The 15,949-nt window shown below is 42.0% G+C and overlaps 2 protein-coding genes across 2 annotated transcripts; one reads left to right on the top strand and one right to left on the bottom strand.

The window, feature by feature from the left end:
* Positions 1-5,206: 5,206 nt before the first annotated feature.
* Positions 5,207-7,976, top strand: LOC119911744 (NADH dehydrogenase [ubiquinone] 1 beta subcomplex subunit 4-like). The gene is made up of 3 exons (XM_038730650.1): positions 5,207-5,417; positions 6,690-6,833; positions 7,828-7,976. The coding sequence occupies exons 1-3, from the start codon at positions 5,241-5,243 to the stop codon at positions 7,885-7,887; spliced, it is 381 nt and encodes a 126-aa protein (XP_038586578.1). The 5' UTR covers positions 5,207-5,240; the 3' UTR covers positions 7,888-7,976.
* A 215-nt stretch (positions 7,977-8,191) lies between these two features.
* On the bottom strand, positions 8,192-14,643 carry LOC119911736 (homogentisate 1,2-dioxygenase-like). The gene is given in 14 exon segments (XM_038730638.1): positions 8,192-8,609; positions 8,711-8,814; positions 8,817-8,891; positions 9,316-9,442; positions 9,596-9,700; positions 11,452-11,576; positions 12,224-12,323; positions 12,600-12,679; positions 12,798-12,832; positions 12,964-13,055; positions 13,152-13,211; positions 13,894-13,999; positions 14,106-14,194; positions 14,472-14,643. Coding segments are annotated over 14 exon segments (1,335 nt in total). The 5' UTR covers positions 14,565-14,643; the 3' UTR covers positions 8,192-8,465.
* Between the last annotated feature and the right edge of the window lie 1,306 nt (positions 14,644-15,949).

Below are 15,949 nucleotides of genomic sequence, written 5' to 3'. Positions count from 1 at the left end.
TTCCCCAGAAAGTCTGCCAATGATCAACAAAGCCCACATCGTTTGCTGGACACCACCTCGACAACCAGCGGCGGAATGACGACATGCGGCTATACATGTCATCACTGGTCAGATTTGGCAGGGGTCCAGAGAAAACTACGGTGTCCGACATTGTTTTTGCATATGTACACACCGACTCAACATTAATCTTAGTGACCTCCGATTGGCGTAACCGGGAGTCATTACCGCCGACGTGAATAACAATCTTACTGTATTTACGTTTATCCTTAGCCAGCAGTTTCAAATAAGACTCAATGTCGCCCGCTCTGGCCCCAGGATGCACTTAACTATGGCCGCTGGCTTCGCTAACTTCACGTTTCTCAAAGCTGCCAATGATCAGAGTTGGTTTCTCAGCGGGTGTTGCTGAGTGGGGAAAATCTGTTAGAAACGTGAACAGGTTGATGATGCCCCGTGGACTTTGAATGCTTACGACTATTCCTCCTTCGGACAGTCACCCAGCCCCCCTTTCCTGGCTGCACAGGGGATGCCGGAGGACGGCTACCAGAGGCTAACTCAGGCCGTTCCGCACCGACTACCGGGGACTGGCTAGCTACAGTAGCTAAAGACTGATCTACCAAGGTGCGGAGCCGGACTTCTAAATCACTGAGCCTCGCCTCCATGTCTATAAATAAACTACACTTATTACATGTACCATTACCGCTAAAGGAGGCAGAGGAGTAACTAAACATCTGACACACCGAGCAGGAGAAAGTAGGAGAGAGGAGGGAGAAGGAGAAGCCATCGCTAGCTGCTAAGCTAAAGTCGCTAACGGCTAAGCTAAATTACTGTAGCGTCAGCTACCAAAACTTTAGAACTATGAGATTGAACAGCAGTCACTAAAAGATGGAAAGAACTGTGAGTGCTTAGGCAAAATTACTGTAAAGAATAAGTGTTTAGCGAACAGTTGGCCGCTGTAATCAAACAAATGTAACTGTTATTTAGCGAGAGCAACAACACGGTACCAACACCAAGCACCGGAAACGGAAATGAGTCGACACGCTTACCGCAATACGTCAGCAGGAGCAGGAGTCAATCTACCTGTAAATATCCTTGGTAAAAAAAAATGTCTTTCTGACATCAGTTTTTTCTCTATATATTCTGAATGTAACTGTTAATCACCATGCCTGATCGGGAGGAAGTGGGTAAATACCAAAATGATCACCTAACCAGGCACGTGCACACATAGACATAAAAGGGGCTTCAGCACCTGCCCTTTTTCTTCTTCAAGAGAAAGTTTTTTCTGGGCTACTTTTTTTAATAAATGAATAAAAAGTATATTTATTCCTGTTTGCAACAGATTTCCTGTCAAACAAATATATTTATTGGGGGGAAAAAATCTAAATAGGCTATCACGTAGGAAGATGAGACTTTGGAGTTCCGATGCCTCTCCTCGATCCCTCTCCCTCTCTCCCTTTCTCCCTCTCCCTCTCTCCCTCTCGCTCGCTGCGCATCTCAACCGATCTCAACTCGCAACCAGAGCGCAGCACACAGACAGACAGCAGCCCCTCCAGCTTCTCTCCCAGCAGTGTTTTTCTTGGCTTGTGTGGAGGTGAGTGGTGATGACTAAAGACTAAACTACCAGTGCCTCGAGTTTACCACTAATTAAACAAAAGACAATATAGGCCTATGTCTTGCTAAGGCATGACTCATGAGATGAGCTAATGTAATAAGTTAGCTAAGGCAATATCTCATGGCCATACAACCTAATATACTGATGGAGACACTACAGGTGAACACAGTAACATTTGTGCAAAGTACCCACATTTGTAATGTCTGCTGATGAAGGTATGTGCTCAGTCCTTGTACTCCTGGACCTTAGCGCTGCTTTTGACACCATTGATCACAACATCATGTTAGACAGACTGAGGCACTGGGTGGGGATCTCTGGTACTGCCCTAGAATGGTTTTCATCCTACCTGTCACATAGGAAGTTTTGTGTAAACAACTATGTCTCCTCGTTCTGTCCAGTTAAATATGGTGTGCCTCAGGGGTCGGTCTTAGGACCCATTTTGTTTTCCTTGTATCTGCTTCCCCTTGGACATATTATCCATAAACATGGCATTTCTTTTCATATTTATGCTGATGACACACAAATATACTTGCCCGTCAGATCCACAGACCCTGGAATGCTGAGTTCACTTAACAACTGCCTTTGTGATGTTAAAAAATGGATGTCAAATAATTTCCTCCAGCTGAACTCAGAAAAAAACAGAAATCCTGGTCATCGGGTCTCAGCAGATGGCAAAACAAATACTGCCATCTGCTGGTTCCCTAGTAAATCACATTAAGCCTGTGGCAAAGAACCTTGGTGTTTGGTTTGATAGTAATTTAAATTTCGAGCAGCACACGAATATAGCAAAAATTCGATCTATGTTAACACCAAGACCATTTTACACGCCTTCATCTCATCATGCCTGGATTATTGCAACAGCCTTTTCACCTGTTTAACCCAAAAATCTATTGATCGACTCCAGACTGTCCAGAACTCAGCTGCCAGGCTTTTAACCAGAACAAAGAAATATGACCACATTACTCCTATTTTAGCTTCATTACACTGGCTCCCAGTATGTTTTAGAATTGACTTTAAAATTCTATTGATCACTTTTAAAGCTCTTCATGGCATCTCGCCTTGTTATATTTCTGAACTTTTAGTCCCATACACACCAGCACGTACCTTGAGATCCTCGGGCAGAGGTCTGTTGTCTGTTCCAGAGTCTCGACTGAAAACTAAAGGGGACAGAGCGTTTGCTGTCAGGGCCGCTGGCTCTGGAACAGCCTGCCTGAGGAAATCAGGTCGGCTGAGTCAGTGAACTCTTTTAAGTCCCTTCTTAAAACATACTTTTATAGGAGAGCCTTTCCTGATCTTATTTGACTTTATTTTATCCCTTTTATTTTATTGTATTTTACTAATTTTATATTAATTTTTCATGCTTTTATCTTGTTTTTTTTTGTATTATTCTTTACACTTGTTAAAGCACTTTGTAACTTGTTTTTGAAAAGTGCTCTACAAATAAGGATTATTATTATTATTATTATTGTTGTGTCTAACAACGTCATCACAATCGCCACATTGATATGCAAATTAGGCGTTAACTAATTAAAATGCCCTGCAGGTAAATGGGATAAATAAAATAACTAAAGCATATCACCACAGAACTTCCCCAGTTATTGACTTACATCAAGAGTTGGCTATTTTCCTCAGAAATGTGCTTTGTAAATATGCAGATTAGCTTGTTTTGGTTAATATCTACAGATGCAGATAGACCAAGGGTATTAGGCTTAAAACCAACACCGTCTAAAGGGTATTCTTGAAGTTTTATTTCCATTAGAGTAAAAGAAGACATGGAAGCAAAATAGACCAAAGTCTCAAAAGTGACCACTCCATGAAAAAGCACCTTAAAGAGTAACTTGATGGTTTTAATGGTAGGCTCCTCATCTAATAACTTGCCATTCTAATACAGACAGCCCTCCCTCAAATGTGAAACTAAGTCCATCTCACCATCAGTAATTGTGTGTGTGTGTGTGTGTTTGTGTGTGTGTGTGCATGTGCATGTGCATCGTAAATGTATATAATAGCAACAATAATAAAGTATTTGATCAATACATTAATTTATTCAGTATTCTGTTGCTTGGCTGTGTGAAGCTGAAAGTTATCTTTACTCATTTGGCATCTTGCTTGTGAAACAAAAAGTAAAAGTATTTAAATAACATTTATTTTAATTATGCCTGCAGCCCAATGACACAGATTAGTGTGAAGATTTATGTATTCCAATAACACCAAAAGGATTGAAACGATTTATTGCCTTGTGAAAATTAAACAAATTATTAATGAAACTATGTCATATACTTGAAACTTGCACATTGTGGCATAGTTTGCTTTTCTGTTGCCTGCTCCTATGATAAACCTAGAGAATACTAAAAGACCGTGGTCTCTGTGTGAACTGATTATTTTGTAGAAAAGTAAAAATGTTGTTGAGTTAATATTTGTCTTGTTTTAAAAAATGCCCTTTTTTTCACTTGAGCCCCTGCCCACCAAAATGTCTGTGCATGTCCCTGCACCTAACTCATATCTTATCTCTAATTGGTGGAATTGGTGGGGTTAAAACTCTCCCCATGTTACAACCATAGCCGGTCACCCCTACAACATTTGCTTCTGAATTGTAGAATAAAACAGAAGGCTTAGAAAATGTAAATACTTCAGGAAAGTAGGCCTACTGGTACCTCAAAACTGTGCTGTACAAGGAGGCTTAACAGCATGAGCATTCACGAGGAAAGTTATGTGAGACCAACTTTTTATTTCAACAAACATTTGCCTTCACTGACTCCCCCTAGTCTGACTCCGTGGACTGTTGGCAGATGTAGGAGGTCTTGGTCGGATCACTTGTGAGTCGGATTCTGAGCTGACTGGCGGATCGCCTGTCCCATTTGCCATGTCCTTCTCCAAAGTCACCAGCATGGTCTGCTTTAAAACTGCTTGGTATTTATCATTCATCCGCTTTACTGCAGGTTCGTAGCTGCTGCACTGCACTTTCAGCTTTCTCATCTCCTCGATGAGCCTGATTTTCTCCTGGACGACGCGCTTATGCTGCATCCGGTGCAAGTCTCTGGCTTTCTGGACCCTCCCCAGTGTCTCAGCTGCGGCAGAGGATGCCAGTCTGTACTCATCTCTCTCCCGCTGCGCGTTTTTTAACTCGCTGTCCAGGCGCATGTTTTCACTGTGCACATCCGGAACCACGCCAACCCGATCTGGATCCACCAGCCCTTTCTGCACCATTTCACTCCACTCAGTCTGAAAACAGTCAAGTGTTTCTGCCATGCCCATTTGGAAAAGAAAGTTGCGTAGAAAGTCGTCAACGACCACGGCCTTAGGCTGCTGTGTGATGGAGGTTTCTCTGGCCTTGGGAGCAGCAGCAGCAGCGGCCTCTGCCCGGTCTTGGATAGCTCTCACCGTTGCCTCCAAATCTTCTTCCCCTTCTGTCAAACTCCAGTCATCTTCTAGAGGGACTTCTTCATACTGAAAGTCATCGTCACTTTCAGCCGGAACACCCTCGTCCTTGTCTTTATTGTTATTTGTTGCGCTCATTGTTGCGTTTAGCACCCAGCGACAGAAAGCTTGATGTTGCTATGGTGACGACTCGGCCGTTCAACGCGAGATTTCACTAGTTCACGTTTGCCCCAGTGTCACCCGTCACCAAACAATCATGGCGGACTACCGAGAGGCGCCCTTGGCCACACGGCCAAAAACACTGGACCCAAATGAGTATTTCAACCTCTCGCCGGAGCAGCGACGTGCCGAACAAGACAGGGCAGCACTACGAGCGGACCTAAAGAGGCAGTATCAGACGCAACTTAATAACCCGCACAGAAAAGAGCTCATTGTAAGTGGCTACCTCATAGCTAGCAATGTCACCCTTGAAAATGGCTCAGGCTACTTGCTAACGATTGCATGTCAAAGCATTTAAGTCGGGCGAACCAAGTTTTGCTAAATCATATCAGTAATATAGTATACCGTTAGTGCAGCATAGTATGTGCCCTTTGTGTTTACATGTGGGACAGGCTTTTAGGGAGGTTTTACTTTTGATAAAACGGTAATGTGTAACATTAGCTTGCTAACTCTAGAACAAGGTTGATCTCAGGTGTTGATGCTTGAGTATACTGTTAACGTTACAGTGATTTAAAACGCTTTTAGACAACATCAATGTCTTATTACCGACTTCAGTTGCTCTGGCATCCACAGTCACATTTAGCTAGTAACGTTATAAAGACTTGGACCCCAGTTCTATGTATTCTGAGAGGATTTGTATACTTTGTCCACCAACTTTAAGCTGAACGACAGTGTCCACTAGTCAGTGTTACATTTCTCTATGGGAACGTTATATCTTTTAAGTCAAGGGCTTCAGTGTTGCTTTTAGTTTTTGCTTTTAGCAAACTCAAACATAATCTTTCCAATAATTGTTACACACCAGTCCTTTTCAATCTTGCAGCTAAACGGGCTCTAGTCCAGACTGCTAAATCCCCAGCTGCTCCAATATAATGCAATTAATCCGTTGTTAGCAGTCTGCATCATAATTGACATTCACCTGGCCAAAATATGCCCTATGTAACAACATACAACTGACTTTAACTTTGCCTGAAACTCCTCAACTTAATATTTACTTTATATATGTACTAACTTAGTTAATAGTCATATTGTTATTCCATATTATGGTTCTACTACTGCCACTTCTGTCTATTCTGTACACATGATGAGCTTATTTCTTTACAGCAGACACTGTCCCAGAAAGCCATGACAGTGGGTAGAGGGGTGTTGTATGTTGTAAATATCATAAAGTGTTTTTTATTCAGCTTTATTGACAAGTAAGTGTACTCATACAAGTAAATTGCATTGGTGTTTTTGTGCTTAACAATAAACATAGCAGGTAGGAAAATATAAGAAAGATAAAGATGAAGGTCAAGTAATCATATATAATATGAAATTGACAATATGTTTCAGTTTGCTTTAGTCAACACTGTGAGAAATCACAACAGTTTTGTATTATCATAACAACATACTATGTCTTTAATACTCTTGTTGTAAATAATTGTTTGACCTTCATTTTTTCAACTGCAAAGACTCAGAGTGACATTCAATTGCGTTTGTGTCTTTACAGGAAGACCCTGCCCTGACACGCTGGGTGCATGCACGCACCAACCCTTACTCATACTTTAGGCCCACATTCAAGACATCTCTGTTGGGTGCGATGTTTGGAATCGCGCCTCTCTTCGGCCTCTACTTCCTCTTCAAGACAGACAGGGTATGAGACAAGATGTGCTGACCTCTCTTTGCTTGTTTATCACAGAGTGTTTAATAAATGGCCCAACTTATCTGCTGCTCCTTAAGCAGCAGGTTTAATAACTGCACTGCGCTTTTGCATATTTAAGTTTGTGTACTACAGATAAAGTGGCACATGTTAATGTCTTATCCAGAAGCAAAAGAATGTCAAGTATGGGCACACACATTGATCATTTAGGGAACTGTTTATTCACAGTTAGGCTGAGTGACAGACTAGAACCAAAACAACATAAACAAAATGAGAAAAAAGACTAGAATACGCTGTATGCCCACATATTGTTGCAGGTTGAAGTCCTTTCTTGTAATGAGTGCAGGTGTCTGAGCTTTTTCTATTCCCTGCTACTGTCTTCGTTTCATTGTATCTATCTGCTGTTATAGACATATCAATACTCACCTTTGGTGGTCAAAACATCAGTGATTTTACTTTATACAGCAGTGAACCACACAGTCTTGGCATAAGAACATGTGAAATTTTCCCATGTTACAGCACTAATATCAGTTCTCTTTCCTAATCTTATATCTAGGATAATCCTTAAATGTGATATTTGGCCGTGAATGGCATCATAGATATATCAAAAGCTATTTAGTTGAGCATGGGGACTCTTCCCTTTTAGGTGCGCAGTTGGTTTTCTTTTTTTGGTCACAGTTCCACTCACATTAAAAATGAATGCTTCACTTGAAATGCTGCCTCCTTTCATTTTCCTCCCCATTGTCATGGAGATTCACCCTCGCCAATAGAAATTCCAGCGAGAATTTGTTGCAATTGTCACACCGCTGTGCTATCATGTTCGTCTCCCTCTCTCCGCTGGGAGGACAAAAACTGTTTGAAAATCACAAGACGCTTACTCATAAAAAACATGCAGCCGAGAAAATGCCCGGAAGGTGAAGAGGGTGATATGACTTTGTTGCCATGGAAACTGTATTAACCCATCATCTGTTTGTTGTCTGTTTTACAGGACAGGAAGGCGCAGATTAAAGCTGGAACCCTCGAGCGCAAGTTCAGTTTGTCATCATGAGCTCTGATGTGTAAAGACCTCCTTTATCTTCCAGTGATGCCAGTGCGTGTAGTTATTATTATACAAATAAAATCATATTGTCAAAAACACTGGTTTCTTGTTCATGGTTTAGATTGATCAGGTGTGAAGGGGAAAGAAATTACGATATTGTAAATGTTGTGCACAGTTTACATGTACACAGACCTTGTTGTTAGGGCATGCACAAACAAGTTTTACCATCATACTAACCAGTAGACACGGGGGCAGTGACAACAAGAGTGGATTTACATTTTAGTTCAAAATGCATGACTGACCTGACAGAAACTATTTATGCAGCACAGATGTGATTTATTTTGAACATGAGCAACAGCAAATGTTTGTCACACAAGTTTCAGTTTATATTGTGCATCTCCAATCTTAGTTGTCTGCATTAAAAAAAATGATTTTATTGCTCCTGCAGTTTCATCAACACACTTAATCAAGCAACACAAAGAGAGCAGTTCCACAGACACTGGATTGATGGCACTGATGTTTACTAAAATGAAATTTTAAGATAAACAATTTTTATCTTTGTATGATTTAGTTATTACTCTGTTTTGCTACTGTTTGCTGGGCTTCCAGTTGGGATTAAAGTGGCTGCGAAGAGGTTCCCAGCACTGGTAGTAGTTCTTGTCAAGCCTCTGGCATGTTTGTAGTCCCCACTTGGTCACTGCCATACTGAAGGATGATTCAAACATGAAAGCCTGAACAAAGGAAAAGACGATGTTACAGGTATAATCACTCATGGCATTGACCCGGTTTCCAACTTTTTATATAATTAATTTCTCTAGTTGTATTTTCTTACCATGGTTCCCTCAGCCACCCTCTCAGGTTTGAGCTCAGCAGTGCTGTTCTTCTCAAAGCATTCAGCGTCTGGGCCGTGCGGGGTCATGATGCTGTGGAGGCTGGCCCTCCTGGCTGGAAGCCCTCCTCTTTAGCTTCATAGTGGCCTTTGATCAGGCCCATGAATTCACTCATGCAGTTGCCTAAAGTGACAACCAAGAGGAGCTGTAACACAGCACTTTAACTGGTACAATTTGCAGTGTAAAGAGCATGCTGTTACACTGAATTCCACTAGATGTCCTTCTAGATATGTGGTGAAAACAGACAAAAGGCTCTGCGGTGGAGCCTCAGCTGAAAAGTGTCATACAGCAGGTTGATAGTTATCACCTACTGCCTTGACACTGGTTGGGTAAATGGATATGTTAGCTTCTGGCTGGCTTGTATCACTCCACGATAAGACTAAAATTAGCATTTCTAGATAGAATTTTACATTTCCATTCAAAGTTGGAATCAAATTCAGACACGTCTTAGCAACCTATTCTCAAAATTCATTGTTTCTGCTTTCTTAAGTCTTCTTCTCCTCCCCTGCAAAATGAAACAAGGCATGTATTCTTATTGTGGTCTTACGGTGATAGTACGGTGGACGGAAGGTGTGGTCAGCCACACCCCACCGAGGTGGGAAGATGACAAAGTCAGCAATGGCCACACCTGGTCGTGTGGACTTGACAGTCAGCACAGTAAATATAGATGGATCCTATAGGAAGATTGTGAGTGGAACAATATGTTACTTTTAAAGGCGTGCTACAGAATCAGTGAATTCACTTAAAGAGCAGAAAGCAAAGAGAAACCAATTTGTTGTATGTATATTGAAAAGTACTGGAGTGTGTCTGGGTCCATAAACTCTCACCGCATGGTCAAAGGCCACAGCATTGATAACCATGAAGTTCTTCAGGTTGTATTTGTAAGGTGTGTAGTTTCCGTGCCAAGCCACCACATTGAATGGTGAGAAATCCTACGTGCAGAGCACACAACGAAACAAATAAGACAAGTGTACCCAAGCAGCAAACACAAAAGACTTCAAATTGAGCTTTTCACTGGGGAAAAGGAATAATGAATAATGTCTTTGTAATCTTAAATTCCCAGAGAGAGTACTTCTTGACATAAAGAGAAAAAAAGCTGGTCATAATGAAAAGGGTTGATTGTGAAAGAGGGTGTACTTCTTTCATTCTTTCTTCTCTTTCATTCCCCCTGTTCTTTGTGAAACAAGGCTCCAGGTATTATGGGGTAATTGGCTTCACAATCAAACTTTCCCAAACTTTGAGCATTTTGACGCTCAGTTATGGGGGGAGGGAGCAGCAGTTACAGTGGGTGCAGAGATATTTCTTTATCTTGATTGTTAAAACCACAGCAATTTTATATAGTTTCTCTGTTCTGATAATGTCGCTGCGAAAAAGACATTCAATAGCAGCTCTAGAATCAATATAGTTCATTACAACTCAAGCTGCCTGAGTGACCTCCTTGCTCCTTTCACACATGCTTACGCACACCTCCACACATGAACCGCTTATACACACTAACAATAAAACCTCACGCATGTATACACAAACGTGTGCTTTAGCAAATTGAAAAACATTACATGAATAATAACAAACAAAAAAAAACACAACCCACACACAATTTACACTAAGTTAGTTACCACAAAAAAGACTTTTGGGAAACCCATTCCAGGTAATCTCTTGGACAGTCGTCTGTGGTAACGCCACTCCATTCGATTAAAAGGGGAAAAATGGAGGAGAGCAAGCACTTGCACACACATGCACAAAACACCCCACAAACATATTGGCCCAGTCAAGCAAATAATAAGTTAATTTGAGCAATTTCAGCACTCCGCGGGGGAACAAAACAGCAGGACCAGACGGGAGCAGCAGCATCTTCCCTGTGATGAGGCCCCGCGTCCCCCACCTTATTTTCTAAGCCCTGCAGCCTCACCCTCCTGGCTCGGTGAAAGGGTGGACACCAGCAAAAGAGTGTCAGGTGCAGCCAACAGCCTCCACCTCTGACACCCAGCACATAACTGAGGGCGGATACTCAAATGGAGGCAGCGAGAGAGATGGAAAAATGTTTGTTTTGCTACAAAAAAAAGATAGCATCCTGTCCTTGTGTACTTCCTACAATGAATAATAACAGTGTGGTTTGACATGGTTTCCACGGTTACAACCCCCCAACCCCCGCCACTGACAAACCTCTCCTCCCACCTCCTCCAAGGTTCGGTAAAAAAAACTCCTGTCATACATTATGTGTCGATCCAATTATGCGCCCAACAGGACATTTCGGGAGGGGCAGGATCGTTCCCTGAGTGAAATATGGTGAAATTAATGCTTAACTTGGGAAAGATTTTTCCTACAAAGCAAAGCTTCACAGGTACACTGTCTGTAACTCCGGAATGCCTTTACTAATTATGAGTGATTAAGACTCATAAGGGAGTCGAGGCGGAAACCTGCTGAATGGATAACAGCTAAGGCTTTGATATAAATCATCAGGGATGGCAATTCAATCTGCAGGAGCAGCTAATGGAGCATATGTTTCACTTGAACAGTTTCCTGTTCATCGTTGTTTGCGGTTCGATGGTGTTTACTGAAGCAAACACAAACCTAAATAGGGTAATAGGGCAAGTATGCCATATGTGTGGGCCCCTGTCATATAGTGTCTGTTATACATGTGAGTGTACTGACACACAAACTGAAATGTCACAAAAAAAAACACCTGTTTGCAGGCGAAGAGCTTTCCTTGGTACTTGTTGATGATGGTGTAACCTGTGGCAACCTTGCGATCCTCGTACCAAGCGACTGGGCACAGGAAATCTCTTGGGTTGGCCAGACCATTGGCTCCTGCAAAACATACATAGTCATACATATGCAGACACACACGCACATATGCAAAAATTTAAATCTTTATAAACAGTACTACAGCCACGCTAGCAGCTCTGTGAGGCTGTACTTTGGCATGACAGTACTTTGAGCTAAATGGTAACGTCAGCATGCTAGCATGCTCACAATGACAATGCTAAGCAGGTGTAATGTTTACTATGTTGTATGTACCATTTCAGTTTCGCATGTTTGCATGCTAACATTTGCTAAACAGCCCTAAATCTAAAATGCAGCTGAGGCTGATGGGAATTAGTTTTGCAACTATTTGATCATAAAGCATTTCTACCAAATGATGGCGCTAGATGAAAAGTTAATGGATCACCAAAGTTACTACTAGTCATCCTGAGGGGGACATTCATTTATTCATTGCAGTCCATCCAATAGTTGTTGGGTTATTTCAGTGTTGGACCAACCGACCAACTGACATTTCAATCTCTTTTCCATCTTTAGTGCCACACTGCTAGCATGGCTAGAAATATGACAGATTTGGGAAGAAGGTGAAAGAAAGAAAGACATGAGGTTGGTGTGCAGAATTCAGGGAAGGATGAATTGACACTACACGTATCCATACTCACAAACATACAAACACACAACATACAAACACACACCTATGGGTCCCAGGTCAGGGAGCTCAAAATGGGCTCCATACACCTCCAGTATGTAGCCTCTGGTTTCTCCAAAAACATCCACACTGAAGCGCATCCCTTGCTGGACAAAACACATAAGAAGTGGTGGTGAAGGGAAATTTAGTGCTTTTATGAATCAAATGTAGTATGCTGTGTTTGGGAAATCACATGCTGCAACCACAAATCCCAGTGGTCAGGCTTTCTGTAGCCCAAACCTCTTTCCACTGTTCTTCATTTTTACAGCCACTTTTGAAAAGTACCAAATATGTCTTTCTAAATATGGTAAGTGGGGTGTGGGGGCAGCCACAGTGGTAGATTTCTGTGTGAAAACCAGGGAGATGAAAAACATAGACCTCACCTGGATGACACAGATCTCGTTCGGCTCGACCATCATTTTCCCAAACTCTGTGGTGATCAAGATCTCACCCTGCTGGGGGACTAGAGAGACAAACAGACAAAGAGAGGCAGAGTAGAGAAAATTTGAGGGAGAAGAAGGACTGGGGTTGAGCTATCATCAACAGAAAAAATAAAAAACATCAACAGCCCATTTTCTCACCAATCAGAAAGTCTCCGTCGGAGTTGTTGAAGCACCTGGAACAAGAGGAAAAAAAAGATAGAGCTTGGAGGTGGTCGTAACCACAGATGCTTGTAGCCATTTGATATGTGGAAATTCATCTGTTTGTTACATGATGGGACACATTCGCACACAAATACATGCTGACCTGTCAGCCATGGAGGTGTTGCAGGTGTACACGTGGACGCCAATGCCATTGCGAGATTTGGCATCTCCAGCGCCACAGACAGTGTGCAGACCCTGCGACATGCAGGTGCACAAAATCCCAAATCAATGAAGTGAAAATCAGCAGCTTTAATAAAACAATAATGTAGAAAAATAACGAGTTAAACTCACAGCCACAAAGTCCACTTTCTTCTCTGTAGATTTGGGAATGGTGAACGGCAGCCATCGCAGCTGTGAGAGAAACCTCAGTCAGAATCTATTTATACAATATATACAGAGAATTTAAAGGAATTCATTTGCGCAGAGAAGCCCTTAAAACACATTTTCTCAATCATCTTCTTACTATAAGTGAAGGGATCCTACATGAACACACACAATGTTCTGCCAAAGCAGTGGTTATTCCACATAAGAGATTTCTGTACTTCTTGTGTTTCTTATTGCTTTTTCTGACTGGTTTGAAGTGGACGGGGCTCTGCTAGAAATGTTGCTTAGGTCTGTTCACCAATTAGCAACATTTGAACAGAAAAGAAACAGTTGTGGGTTTCTTTGCTTAAATTGCCAAAACTATCAATCCAATAAAGACCCACACAGTCCCAATGAAGCAGATGAGTTTTGAGAGTTAAAGGAATAAGGATCTTTTGAACATTTTGGTGGATTTTGGCAGAGCCAGGCTAGCCGTTTCCACCTGTTTCCAGCTAAGCTAAGCTACCCAACTGCTGGCTGTAGTTTCATACTTACTGTACAGACTTGAGAGTGGTATCTGGCTCTTTGCAAAAAAAAACCCAAATAAGCCGATTGCCCTATTCTTTTGAAATGATACCTAAAGATGTTGTGTTAACTTTAACTTTGATTTAATTGTGAGTAATTAATGTTATAGAGAAGCTGAAAATCTTCCTTTTGAGCTTTTATATACCTGGTTAGGGTCAGGCTCAACCTCATTCCAGTTGTCTGTTAGATTTCCATTGGGCACTGGGGTAAAAGGCTTATGTTTGACAGATGGCAAGACACGGTAGAACCAACTGGACAGAGAAAAAGAACCAGTGTTAAGTCATGTCTTATTTCTGAGCTCTGTTTGGTCTTAGAGTGATAAGTAAACTGATTTAAATGTCAGAAACAGATGAATACCTCTTCTTATTGGCTGACCGTGGGCAGGTGAAGGCAGAGCCAGAGAGCTGCTCAGCATAGAGGCCGTAGGGACAGACCTGAGGATTGTTCTGTAGAGACATAATATAAACATTATACAGACATAATAGGGTGTTAATACTGTGTGTTATGTAGGACTGGAAGGTGTCTCTGAAGCTCAGGTTTCAACAAATGTTAAAATTACAATACAGGGAAGTCTTAAAACAGGGGGTACTGGTAGATTTTGACTTGTGTGGTCATCATCTAATGTTGAAACAGTCAAATAATGATGATTGAGTCAATAGATGTGCAGAAGGAAAGCAAGCTGGAGCCAATTATACACCTCTTGGGATCAGATTTTCACGTTACCTGTCCCTCCGGTAAAGATCCAGGACAGCGAGGGTCTTCAGAAGAGAACTCGTTCCCAAAACCACTCATGTACTGCAAAAGAAAGACAAACATCCAACACTCAAGTTAAAGGCAGGGTAGGTAGGTTTGAGAAACCAGCCAGAAACTGCTGGATTTTGAAAGTATCCAACAGAGAAACTCCCACCCCCTCCCTTCTGGGCTCCTTCCAAAGCCACGCCCCCAAAACACATGAACGCGCGTTGCCGACACCGCAGGAGGACGAGGACAGTGTGACGAGCGGAGAGCAGAGGCTCAAATCAGGGGTAAGAAAACATCTAACTTTATTATAAAAATAAACAAAAAACCCGGCTGTTAGTACTCACTATCAAGCTAGCATGTTATTGTTGGGTAGGTTTAAAAAGACCGAGTGTTAATCAGTAACGAGCTGGCTAGCTAACTGTTAGCAGCAGGTAGCTGTGCCAGCAGCTGCGGTAACATTGGGCAAAGCTAAAAACAGGCTGATACACATTTTCCTGTTTCCATCAGTTACACAACACGAAGGTGTATTTCGTGTTACACTCATAACATGTACGTAGTTTTGCATGTTAGAGCTTCCATGGTGACAGCATTATTGTCTCTGATGAGGACTGCACCCCAGAGCCAAGCACAAACCGGGACAGGCCCGGATCAAGGCGAAGCAGAGGAGGGAGGGCTGCCGGGGTCCGAGGAAGAAGAGGCAGGACGGGGAGGACGAGGTGCAAGCTAAGGAGCACATCTTCTAGGACCTGCGTCGAGCTTCATACTCAACAATAGCATATGAACAGGTATATCTATATATATTTAATATTAAGTCTATTATCTCCCAGTGTACTTGTCTCAATGTTTCTCTGGTGTTTCCCCCTAAGCCCTTTGACTGTCAAAAATAAAGTGCTTTATAAATGTAATCCATCACTTGTTATTACTTTTTTATTATCGTTTACTGATTACAACAACTAACTACAGCTCTGCTTCAGCCATCGGCTCATCTGTGTCATGTACATTGACCTGGTGTGTAATGTGGACACAGAAGTCCTGTTAGAGAACAACAAACCCCCGTTAAATAAAAATATCTGATCGTGTTGATGAATGTTCTTTCCAATTACACCGATCTTTCCAATTTGGGGTTCTAACAACTATATGTTCCTTTACAGGCCAGAATCTGAAGACTGTGGACAACATCCAGACGACAGTGTTTCCATGCACCACACAAGGCTGACCTTCCAGACCCAGGACAGAGTAACAGTTAGTTCAGTCAGGCAGCATACAGACGGTTTGTAGTGTGGCAATGTGGAGCACTTGGTCACAGAGTCGTGATACTAAGTTGCTGTTTCTAGAAGATATGCAACTTCTCCTGATCCCAGGACAATACAGAGGTTTAATCCTAGCAGGGTGTAAATGTAATGTCACCAACTGCTACACAAATAATTCCCTCCACTATGTGAATGAATACCTGTACATTT

The sequence above is a fragment of the Micropterus salmoides genome, unplaced genomic scaffold, assembly GCF_014851395.1.
Source record: "Micropterus salmoides isolate LMB-PRFRI ecotype aquatic unplaced genomic scaffold, ASM1485139v1 Ms_hic_scaffold_1, whole genome shotgun sequence".
NCBI classification, from domain to species: Eukaryota; Metazoa; Chordata; class Actinopteri; order Centrarchiformes; family Centrarchidae; genus Micropterus; species Micropterus salmoides.
Note: the sequence above shows the minus strand (reverse complement) of the source record. Positions and strands in the feature narration are given on the sequence as shown.